Source organism: Lithobates pipiens, unplaced genomic scaffold (genome assembly GCF_037356315.1).
Source record: "Lithobates pipiens isolate NorthernLeopardFrog02 unplaced genomic scaffold, aLitPip1_a1.2 Scaffold_18, whole genome shotgun sequence".
Lineage (NCBI taxonomy): Eukaryota > Metazoa > Chordata > Amphibia > Anura > Ranidae > Lithobates > Lithobates pipiens.
The window spans coordinates 21,146,783-21,159,433 of NW_027507758.1; the positions used below are offsets into that span (position 1 = coordinate 21,146,783).

At 45.2% G+C, this 12,651-nt stretch overlaps 1 protein-coding gene across 7 annotated transcripts in view; it reads left to right on the top strand.

Annotated features, from left to right (window-relative positions):
* The window catches only part of LOC143986994 (uncharacterized), a 165,728-nt gene that overhangs the window by 124,485 nt on the left and 28,592 nt on the right, over positions 1 to 12,651 (top strand). For 5 of the 7 annotated variants that reach the window (XM_077485425.1, XM_077485424.1, XM_077485427.1 and 2 more), the window contains 3 exons: positions 2,218 to 2,349; positions 7,331 to 7,636; positions 10,053 to 10,157. In XM_077485425.1, coding sequence (XP_077341551.1) covers positions 2,218 to 2,349; positions 7,331 to 7,636; positions 10,053 to 10,157 — 543 coding nt within the window. The remainder of the gene's footprint in view (positions 1 to 2,217; positions 2,350 to 7,330; positions 7,637 to 10,052; positions 10,158 to 12,651) is intronic. The other 2 variants (XM_077485429.1, XM_077485430.1) reach the window with 1 other exon arrangement.

The following is a 12,651-nucleotide window of genomic DNA, read 5'->3' on the forward strand; positions in this document are numbered from 1 at the left end:
CCACTTGCCACGTCACTTGCCACGTCACCTGCCACAAGTTATGGATTGTCCACTTGCCACGTCACATGCCAGTCACCTGCCACAAGTTGTTGATTTTCCACTTGCCACGTCACCTGCCAGGTCACTTGCCACGTCACCTGCCACAAGTTGTCTATTGTCCACTTGCCACTTCACCTGCCACGTCACTTGCCACAAGTTGTGGATTGTCCACTTGCCACATCACTTGCCACCTGCCATGTCACTTAACACAAGTTGTGGATTGTCCACTTGCCACGTCACTTGCCACAAGTTGTGGATTGTCCACTTGCAATTGCAATTGTTTAAAATATTTTTCTAATGGTTTTTCATCATTTGCAATCATTTTTGAGATTTTTAATGTAAAAAAAAAGTTCACCTTTAAAAACGCATATAAACGCAAACGCGGCTAAACGCGGTAGCGGCGTTTTGCCGCGTTTTACCGCGTTTTGCCGCGTTTTGCGTCTGAAACGCAGAAATGTTTGTTTCTGAACGCATTTTTTTGCTTCTGGAAAAACGAGATTAAACGCAACTGCATATAAACGGAAAAAAACGAGACTGTGTGCATGGACACATAGGATAACATTGAATGAGTTCAGGTGCAGTTGAAAAAACTGTCCAACTGCATCTGAACGCGCGTTTAACTGCGTCTCGTGTGCATGAGGCTTTAATCTTTTCTGACACTTGTTGCTTACAAGTAAAAATCCTGTATTTTCTGCCAGAAAATCACTTCTTAGACCCCCCAAAAATTATATATATTTTTTTAGCAGAGATCCTAGGGAATAAAATAGCGGTTGTTGCAATATTTTATGTCACACGGCATTTGCACAGAGGTCTTTCAAATGCATTTTTTTGGGAAAAAAATACACCATTTAAAAAATAAAAATAAAATAAAAACAGTAAAGTTAGCCCATTTTTTTTTTTTTTTGTCCAAAAGTTTTGACTACCTGTTTTTATCTAATATATAGGTTTTTTTTTTTTTTTTTAATCTAGATCATACATACAAGTAAACTGATTGGAGGTTTGTTTTGTTTAATAAATGTTTTTTTTTTTTTAAAAGCCAGCAGCTACAAATACTGCAGCTGCTGACTTTTAAAATAGTGACACTTACCTGTCCAGCGCGCCCACGATGTCGGCACCCGAAGCCGATCTCTAGATCGTCTCTCGGGTGCTGCCACCGCCATCTTGGGTATGGGAATCAGGAAATGGAGCCTTTCGGCTTAATTTCCCGGTTCCCTACTGCGCATGCGCGAGCCGCGCTGCACAATAAGGATGGTCCCCGCTGCCTCTGGGATCTGTGTGTTTCCCAGCAGGCAGCGGGGCACTTGCGGAAGGGGGCGGGCACTTGCGGAAAGGGGCGTAATGTACGCCCCTTTCCGCAGAGAGCTAGCCCGGAAGTGGGTGCAGTTACCTGGATTATCCAGGTAACTGCACCCCCCTCCCCCCTGAAAGGTGCCAATTGTGGCGCCGGAGGGGGGGAGGAATCCGATGAGCGGAAGGTCCATTTTAGGGTGGACCTCCGCTTTAAGTGTAAGAAATTTTCTGTATCACTTATGAAGGCTGCTTTCACACTGGAGCGGGCAGACGTTGATGGTAAAACGCAAGTTTTAGCGGCTCTTTACCATCATTTTAGCGGTGCTATTTGGCTGCTAGTGGGGCACATATAACCCAGCTAGCGGCCAAGGAAGAGGTTAAATGCGCCCATGAAGCACCGCTGCCAAATCGCATTGCATGCGCTTCGGCAGTGGTGCCCATTCATATCAATGGGCAGGAGTGGTGGAGGAGCGATATACACCACTCCAAACGTGCTGCTTGCAGGACTTTTTTTTTAAGATCCTGCCAGCGCATCGCCTCAGTGTGAAAGCACTCTGTCTTTCACACAGACTGCAGGGGAGCCATTTTGCAGGCACTTTACAGGCGCTATTTTTAGCCCAAAAGCGCCTTAAACGCCCCAGTGGGAAAGGTGTGTTAGATCAAGGGGGATTAAAAATAAAATCGGCCTAACATATCGGCCCAAAAAAAAAATTTGGCATCATATATCGGCTATCGGCCGCCATGATTTCTAAATATCGGCATCGGCATCGGCCAGAGAAAAACCCATATCGGTCGACCTCTAATTTTTAATCACAGATTGATTGATTTAACCTTTTTGTTATCCCAAATGGTTAGATTTTTAACATTTTATAACCCCCTCATCTACAGATTAAGGAGCGTCTGGAGGAGCTACAAGGGATGCTGAGCTGGGTCCTAATGAGATGGCGATGCCAGAAACACCCGAGGATCGTGGGAAACAAGACTCAGAGGACCAGAGAGGCTGTAGAACCCACCCAGGCGGTAAGTGACCAACCCGAGAACAATTAACAGAAAATGAAAATAATTCTGATTTAGAGTTTTGCACATGCTGGATTAACAGTATTAGCAAGCTGAGGTTTCTAACTTTTTATATACAGTGTAGCGCCGGGCTCCCAATGAGCATGCGCTATTTGTTTTGTAAATTTAAATGTTCTTAAAACCACAGTTGGGTTTTGGGGTTAATCTTTCTAAATTATGGTCTTGGTGCCAGTTTGGCTGGATTGCACTGTGTTCTGCTTGACCATAGGTGTCGGTGTCACCTCTGGCAAGCATAAGAACGCTGTCCGGTTGGACGCATTGAATGCCATTCTCTCTCGGAACCAACCAGTGAGTGTGTCATCTTGCTGGGCATTCTGGGGGGGGGGGGGGGTACTTAAGGTGCTGAGATCACATGTTATGGGGTTCCGGTCCAGAGGATTATTCCGTCTTCTTGGTCCTGGCAGGGCCGTCTTTAAGGCAGGGCAAAAGGGGCAGCTGCCCTGGGCCCTGTCATTGTTGTGGGGCCCAAAGCAGCTGCCTCATACTTGCCAACAATCCCAATATCTCATTGTGGAATGCTGCCCAGCTCTGCCCTATTGTTGTGTACAGATGACTCACTTGCAGACCCTGTGTTTACATGTAAATAACCGGCATTCATATGTAAATAGCTGCGGCCGGTGTTCTGGCGTATAGAGTCCGGGCATCACATAGTGTCAACTCCGTACTGCGCATGCGCAGTACGGAGCAGACGAAGCTTCGGAAAATCTCCGAAGCTGAACGGCGCCTGCGCCGTGAGTGGAGGTGGTAGCCCCACCATCCAAGCGGACATAGGGTTGTGAATTTTAGAGGGCCCCTCGCGGGCGAGATTCGCTCGCCACGCTTCGGGCTCGGCCTCGCTGCGCTCGGCTCTTTTTTATTCTAACTCTATGTCCACTTGGATAGTGGGGATAGAACCTGGACTCACGGCGCAGGCGCCGTTCATCCTCGGTAATTTTCGGAATCTGTGTTCCTGTGTACTGCGCATAAGCAGTACGCAGGGGACACTATCTGATGGAGGACGCTATTTGACAAGACACCGGCTGTATTGATATGTAAATAAAGGCAGCGTTCATATGTAGATCATGCCCCCCTGCAGTAAGGAGATGATGTGCTGTAACCTCTAGCAACCAGTGAGCAGTAATACTGTAAAGTAATCTCTAGCAACCGATTAAGAAGCAGAAATCATTTGCTGTAACTTCTAGCAACTAATCAGTGAGCCGTAGTGTGCTGTAACCTCTAGCAACCAGCCAGTAAGCAGTATATGCTGTAACCACTGGCAGTGAATCTCAATAGCTGCCTGATCTACATTAAACTGATTTTAAGTCTAGCTGCTATATATTGTATGTCTCAGAGCAAGTGGAGAGTGAAATTGCATGGGCCCCCCCCCCCCCCCAAGAAAATGTTTGCCCAGGGTCCAATCAGTATTAAAGACGGCCCTGGGTCCTGGTCCTCCTGACCAGCCCTCAGGGGCCCTCATGGCCTAGGGTGCGGATCCATCCGTTTCCGAGGACTCTTCAGAAGAGGGCCATGCAGGAGGCTGGCTGCTCGGTAAGAGCCTGGAAGCTGAGTCGACAGACACCAGGTGAATCCACACTCGTATGGTATCGCCGGAACGGCTGCAAGATACTGGTACCGTACGAGGGTTCTCTAACCTTTAAATATCCTTCAGTTACAACCAAGTCTGTGGCAGAGACTTTTCATTTTCAAGTTCTACAACCAAGTATTTGGAGAGACTTTTCTCTATCTGAACCATCTATCGGTTGCTAAATCTGCTGAGTGGAGATTTATTCGATGGCCGTAATATCCAGTTGCGAATGGCTATTCTCTGGATGCTATGGAGAGAGATTTATGCAGTTCCAAGTGTACCTGAACTTCCTACCCATACCCACTATCCTTTATGGAGAGACTGTGTTTTGTCTACCATTTTGCAAATAAAAATCGCTAAAGTGGATCCAGTGTCAGTCTCTGCAGTTCTTTGGGCCATCTACCTCGGGAAGCCCCTAGGCGCATACGAGGTCAAGAAGGTAACGGTAAGCCCAAATTTAACCAGCAGCTCCTTCGGGGGTTAGTGCTACACAGTACCTCACAAAAGTGAATACGCCCCTCACATTTTTGTAAATATTTTATTCTATTTTTTCATGTGACAACACTGAAGAAATGACACTTGTCTACAATGTAAAGTAGTGAGTGTACAGCTTGTATAACAGTGTAAATTTGCCGTCCCCTCCAAATAACTCAACACCCAGCCATTAATGTCTAAACCGCTGGCAACAAAAGTGAGTACACCCCCTAAGTGAAAATGTCCAACAAACAGCATCATGAAGGCCAAGGAACACACCAGACAGGTCAGGGATAAAGTTGTGGAGAAGTATAAAGCAGGGTTAGGTTATAAAAAAAAATCCCAAGCTTTGAACATCTCACGGAGCTCTGTTCCATCCATCATCCGAAAATGGCACAACTGCAAACCTACCAAGACATGGCCGTCCACCTAAACTGACTAGACTGGACAAGGAGAGCATTCATCAGAGAAGAGCCAAGAGGTCCATGGTAACTCTGGAGGAGCTGCAGAGATCCACAGCTCAGGGGGGAGAATCTGTCCACAGGACAACTATTAGTCGTCTCTCCACAAATCTGCCCTTTATGGAAGAGTGACAAGAAGAAAGACATTGGAGAAAGAAAGTCATAAGAAGTCCAGTTTGTAGTTTGTGAGAAGCCATGTGGGGGACACAGCAAACATGTGGAAGAAGGTGCTCTGGTCAGATGAGACCAAAATTTAACTTTTTTGCCTAAAAGCAAAATGCTATGTGTGGCGGAAAACTAACACTGCACATCACCCTGAACACACCATCCCCACCGTGAAACATGGTGGTGGCAGCATCATGTTGTGGGGATGCTTTTCTTCAGCAGGGACTGGGAAGCTGGTCAGAGTTGATGGGAAGATGGATGGAGCCAAATACAGGGCAATCTTAGAAGAAAAACTGTTAGCCCTTGTACACACGGTCGGACATTCCGACAACAAAATCCGTCGGATTTTGGCTGACGGATTTTGTCCGAAACTTGTGTTGCATACACACGGTCGGACAAAGTTGTCGGAAAATCCGATCGTTCAGAACGTGATGACGTTATTTCATTACGACGGGACTACGTTCAGGCTAGTAGCCAATAGCTTTGGTCTAGGAATTTGATAGGAGCATGCGTGGCACTTTATCAGATCGGAATTCTCTACACATGATCGGATAAAGTCCGATCGGATCATGTGGGAAAGTTTTATAGCCCAGCTCTCAAACTTGGTTCGTCGGATATTCTGACGGAAACAGTCCGATGGAGCCCACACACTGTCTGGTAATCTGACAACACGGAATGTCCGACCGTGTGTACAAGGGCTTAGAGTCTGCAAAAGACTTGAAATTGGGGCGGAGGTTCACCTTCCAGCAGGACAACGACCCTAAACCAGAGCTACAATGGAATGGTTTAGATCAAAGCATATTTATGTGTTATGCCCCGTACACACGAGCGGACTTTTCAACATCCAAAGTCCGTCAGACCGAGTCCGTCAGACTATCCGATCGTGTGTGGGCTGCAACGGACTTTAGCTTCGCAAAAGTCTGACGGACTTTAGAAATGAAGCATGCTTCAAATTTTCCCGACGGAACTCCGCCGGACCCGGTCCCCTTCGAAAACTCCGCTCGTGTGTATGCTACTCCGACGGACTAAAACCGACGCTAGGGCAGCTATTGGCTACTGGCTATGAACTTCCTTATTCGAGTCGGGTCGTACGTCATCACGTTCGAATCCGTCGGAGTTTAGTGTGATCGTGTGTGGCCAAGTCCGTTCGGCCGAAAAGTCTGTCAGAACTCCGTCGGAACTCCGGCGGAACTCCTTTGGAAGTCTGTCGGACATAAGTCCTCTCGTGTGTACGGGGCATAAGATTGTCCCAGTCACAGTCCAGACCCAAATCACATTGAGAATCTGTGGCAAAACTTGAAAACTGCTGTTCACAGACGCTCTCCATCCAATGTGACAGAACCTGAGATATTTTTCAAAGAAGAATAGGCAAAAATGTCCCTCTCTAGATGTGCAAAGCTGGTAGAGACATCCCCAAAAAGACTTGCAGCTGTAATTGCAGAGAAAGGGGGTTCTACAAAGTATTGACTCCGGGGGGCGCCATACAAATGCCCCCCACACTTTTCACAGATTTATTTCTAAAAAATAAAATAAATAAACATTTATCATTTTTCTTCCACTTCACAATTATGTGACACTTTGTGTTGGTCTATCACATAAAATCCCAATAAAATACATTTACATTTTTTGGTTGTAACATGACAAAATGTGGAAAATATCAAGGAGTATGAATACTTTTTCAAGGCTCTGTACATGGTATATTTAGGTATTGTTGTATAGTATATACATAGTCTGTTATCTGTATTGTTTTATAGTATAGTATATACATGGTATTTTTTTTTATATATTGTTATATAGTGTAGTAAATACGTAGTATGCTGTCTGTATTTTTATATAGTAATTTGTCTGCATTTTGTTTTTGTGTAGTTATAGTATATACATAGTATACTGTCTGCATTTTTATATAGTATAGTATACTGTATATGCAGTATGTTGTCTATATTGTTATATAGTATAGTATATTAATGGCATGTTGTCTGTATTGTTGTGTAGTTCAGTATTGTAGTAATTAGTCTGCATTTCTTAGTAGTATAGTATATACTGTAGAGTGTAGTGTATATGACATATTGTCGTATAATATATACATAGCATATTTTCTTTCTTTTTATATTGTATAGTATATGTTTTGCATATTATTATACAGTATATTGCCAGTATTGTTGTATAGTATATACATAGTATGGAATGTTCTTCTATATGGTAAATTTGAGCAGTCACAGGCTGTAACAGTCAAATAAAGAGAAGTTTGTTAATTCCACAGGAGGACACGCAGCACCCGCACGAGTCTCTCCAATCGGACAAGTCTGAGTGCCCAACAAAAGAGGACACCACACCCACAGTTCCGCCCCCGAGGGGCCCTGTACGGCGTAGGTACAGGCGAAAGGCGCTGAGCCCCATGTTATTCCAGCAACCGCTTAGGTTGTCGGGGGGAACAGACAGTGAGGAGGGGGCAGAGCTACTTGAAGATGCCCCCAGGAAGTGCGCTGATGGACCATTGTGGCTGGAGCCCAAAGTATTACCAACAGGACCCAGAGTGGAGGAAGTGGAGGAGGAGGAGCCACTCATGGTAAGAAACCTCTAATTGGTGGATAAGAATAATGACAATTGTTCGCAGGTCATCCTACAGGACACGTCCTAGGTGGGGGACAAGACAGGGCAGGTCTGAGGCTGCAGAGGAACTACAGGTATCAGCAGACTTAATGGCTGGAGATGTCAATCAATTAATTTATGACACTCGTTATTAAATATGAAAATGTTTCATGGGCTTTTTTTTTATTTTTTTTAGCATAATATATTTACAGTGAACTTAAAGTCAAAACCTTTAGTTTGGTTGGAGTGGGGAAGGGTTAAGGTTTCAGTTAATGTCCCCATTGGGTAGATCAGCATTTATTAAACTTGACCCTTTAAAAAGAAGCAGAATGTGGAGGCACCCCAGCCCAAGATGAAAAAAAAAAACAATAATGTTACTTATCAATGGGAAACCTGAGCCTGAGATGATGCACACAACCACCTTGATAAAATTACCTTAAAATCAGAGGAACCCCATCACATCAGCGGCCCCTTCCCCCATTACATCAGAGGTCTCCCCATCATGTCAGCGCATCCCCTTTATATGGGAGTCTCCCATCATGTCAGAGGTCCCCCCATCACATCACAGATCCTCCAAGACATCAGCGGTTTCCTCCAAAACATCAGAGGTCTCCCCATCACATGAGTCTCCTCTTCACATCAGAGGCCAATATCATGGTCCCCCCATCACGTCAGAGGTCCCCCCCATCACGTCAGAGGTCCCCCGTCACATCAGAGGTCTCTCCACATCAGAGTCCTCCTTCAATTCAGGGGCCAACATCATGGCCCCCCCTTCATGTCAGAGGTCCCCCCGTCTCATCAGAGGTCCCCCCGTCTCATCAGAGGTCCCCCCGTCTCATCAGAGGTCCCCCCGTCACATCAGAGGTCCCCCCGTCACATCAGAGGTCACCCCGTCACATCAGAGGTCACCCCACATCAGATTCCCTCTTCACATCAGAGGCCAACATTGTGGTCCTTCCTTCATGTCAGAGGTCCTCCTAGCACATCAGAGGTCACTCCACAGCAGAGTCCCTCTTCACATCAGAGGCCAACATTATGGTCCCCCCTTCATGTCAGAGGTCCTCCTAGCACATCAGAGGTCCCCCCTGTCACATCAGAGGTCTTCCCACAAATCTGAGATCTCCCCATCATATCAAAGTCCCCCCTTCAGATCAAAGGCCAACATCATGGTCCCCCCATCACATCAGAGTCTCCCAAATCACATCAGAGGTCTCCCCTTCATTTTGGCGGCCCCCTCCACTCCAAAGGTCCCCCCCCAGCATATCAGATTCCACCTTCAAATCAGAGACCCCCATCACATCATAGCCCTCCTCCCTGTGCGCCAGAGGTCTCCCCATCACATCATAGGTCCACTCATCACATCAGAGTCACCCTTCATGTCAGAGACCCCCCATCATGTCACAGTTGTCCCCTTCACTTCAGAGCCCTCCCTTCACATCAGAGGTCCCCATCACATCAGAGCCCTCCCTTCACATCAGAGCCCTCCCTTCACATCAGAGCCCTCCCTTCATATCAGAGTTCCCCCCTTCACGTCGCAGGCCCCACCTTCACATCAGAGGGCCCCCATCATCTCAAAGGTCCCCTCATCACATCAAATTCCTCCCATAACATCAGAGACCTCCATTGCATCAGAGGCCTCCCTTTAATGTCATGATCCCCTCATCACATCAGAAGCCCCCCTTCATATCAGAGATCCACCCTTCACCTCAGAAGTTATCCCTTCACATTAGAAGCTTCCCAACACCACTGAGGCACCCGTATCACATCATGCTCCCCCTTATATATAAGTGTCCCTTCATCACATCAGAGTCCCCCCATCACATCCATCTCTGGTTCAGGGCAAATTAATTCTCACATTTGCAGTAACCCCAAAGGGAACCCAAATGACGCAGAGGTAGATTCACTCTCTCTATTTGTCCTTTTGACCAATTTCCCAGGGAGGGGAAGTAATGAGAAATCCCAGAATTTTACAGGAACAAGAATTGAGGAGATTAATTGGCTTTGGAGAGATATATTTAGGCTTCCTGTTGGGTCTCCAGCACAGGAAGTGAGGGGAAGTCTCTTCCAAAAGGACACAAATGGCAAACTCCCCCCCCCCAAAAAAAACAGAGCAAGGAGGCCAGCATTCCCTACTCCACCCAAATGTTTTTTTTACAAAAGTGTAAGCTCTAGAGGGTGGGGTGGTATTGCCAGGGGAGGCGGCACTATTTTTTGGGGGGATATTTCCTGTGTGTGGACGGAAACTTTTCCAGAAATATTGGTGAACGTCATTCGCAATGCACTTATGATGGATCGTGGCTTTCTTGTCTGTCCCTTTAATCTCTCTCTTGGCTTCCTGGCTGTCTAATCATCTCTCTTTCTCATCTGTCTCCCCCTCCCCCCCCCCTCATCAGCCGTCACCCCCTAAATCATTCTGGAAGCGCTGTCAGGGGATAATAGGGGAAACGTTCGGCAGCTTAAAGAGAAAGAACCGATTGTCGCTTCCTGTGGCGGAGGAGGTAACGCCGACCCGAGTGCGCTGTGCCGTGCCATAACAGCATGCCGTGATTTGTCCATTAACTCCACCCTAAACTGAATGACACCAAAAAAAAAAAAAGGGGGGGAGACCACTTCAAATGTCGCCGCTATAGCTCTGCGCCATTTTTCCTTTATTTAGCCACTTTATTTATATCAGAATTATATTTTATTCTTTATAAAAGTGCGAAAATGGAAAGTTTCATTGTCGAAATTTTTTAAAACTTTATCAAAACGGCAAGAAAAAAAAATGTCATCTAGTGCAGTTTACCAGCACTTAGATGTGGTGGCTGCATTAGTTTTCTACTTTTTTTTTTTTTTTTTTTAAGGATTTTCTCCTTCCTTTTAAGCTGGTAATCCTGCCAGCAACACACTTCCTGTCCTAGGGGGACAACGCTCACTCCCTATACTGTGATAATCGCTGCCATTTGAATTGCATGCCCCAGGAAGATGAACTGCTTTATTAATATGTTCTCATGTGGTGTGAAATTGTGGTGTGCTGTGAAATGAGTGCTTTGTTTTTGGCGGTGGAGGGGGTTTGCTAATTATGTGAATGTGATAAACTGTGCAGAACTCTCAGTTTGGCTAAATTATCTTATCCCAGCGTTCCTCAACATGCATGGTGGCTGCAGTGATTTGGGCTGTGGAGGGGATCAAATAATAGCTAAGTTAAGGGAAACATGCAGCGGCAGGATTCTCATTAACTGTGAGAAGGATCAGAAAGCTTGGAGTTTAGAGGGTGTATTCAGAAAAATTTCTTCCTACAAATCTGTGTGTTTATTTGTTCTGTTTAAATGCCGGATGTTACTAGGCAATTTTTTCTCCAGGTCAGAAGTTCTTCATTCATAAAATAGTGTGAACCAGGAAAATACCTCATTACAGCCACTAGATGGAGCTAACGATCATAGGAAATGAATACTCGCTTCCTATGATCGTCAGCCACATCTGGTGGTCATAATGTGGTAATCTCTGTACCACCAGGGACATTTATCTTCCCTTTCCTTCCATCCCAGAGACACAGTAGGAAGTAAGAGGAGGTCCTTCCAAAATAAAGCTTCGTCTCTTAGATTGTTGTCACTAGAACAAGTGTCCACGCTGAAAGATTTTGCCTGTGATTACTTTCTGAACCCGAGATAGTGGGCCCCAGGACCAATAATGTGGGTGAAGCTCCCTAGCGGGAAACACAGACAGCAATGCAGACATGAGCAGAAACAAAAATAGCTGCAAATACACTGAAATATCCAACATAGTCATAAGTAGAATTGGTAAAATATATTGCGCTAATCAGTGGATTCACAAAAATTTGAAAATCTCAAATGCATAAAAAGTCTGAAGAATAATAATGTAAAAGTCCACAAAGTGCATAAATGTAAAGAAATGTTTCACCGAAGAAATCTTATTATTGGTGCCACGACAGACCCAAGGCCTCCACCGAGTGGTCAAGGAATGTCAGGGACCATAATCCAGAAGGAGACAGAAAGTGCTGTTAAAATCACATATTTAAAAAAAAAAAGGCAAAAATAACACGTAGTCAAAAACAGAAGCCAGGGTTTGTAATAATTAGCGGTAATAAGACAATCCGGGGTCAGGAAACCAGAAGTCAGCGTAGTCAAGAGCAAAAATCAGGAACAGGAATGGAAGGGAAGTCAGCTAGGCCAAGTCATGCACAGGAACACAGGAAGGAATGTGCTTGGAGATCATAGACCACATAAGGGCAAAGAGGAAATGAGCTAAGCTGTTTAACCACTACAATACTGGACACTTTCGCCCCCTTCCTTCCCAGCCCAATTTTCAGCTTTCATGGCTCTCGCACTTTCAATGACAATTGCGCGGTCATGCTACGCTGTACCCAAATTCAATTTTTATCATTTTGTTTGCACAAATAGAGCTTTATTTTGGTGGTATTTATTCACGACTCGGTTTTTTATTTTTTGCGATATAAGCGAAAAAATAGCGGAAATTTTGAAAAAAAAAACAATATTTTCTTCTTTCCATTTTAAAAGAAATCCAATAAAATCTAATTTTGTCATAAATTTAAGCCAAAATGTATTCTGCTACGTGTTTTTAGTAAAAAAAAAAATTCCGTTAAGTGTATAATAATTGGTTTGTGTGATCACGGACAGATGTACACAAATGATCATGTACAGATGTGTGCAGGTGATCACGTACATATGTGTGCAGATAATCATTGGGACAGGTGATTTTATTATTTGGGGACATGTGTGTTTTGGGGACGTGTGTTTACACTGTTTTACACTAGACTGGTGATCAGTGAGTAAAAAGCTGTAAAAAACAGCTCATACTCACTGATCACCAGCCGGCTGCAGCGATCCGCTCTTCTCTCCTCTGCGACGACTTCCGTGTGAGGAGAGGAGAGCCGATTGCCTAGCAACCGGCTGTTTGTTTACATCACATGACGGCTGTGATTGGACACGGCCGTCATGTGATCAGGAGGGCCAATCACAGAGCCCTCCCGAC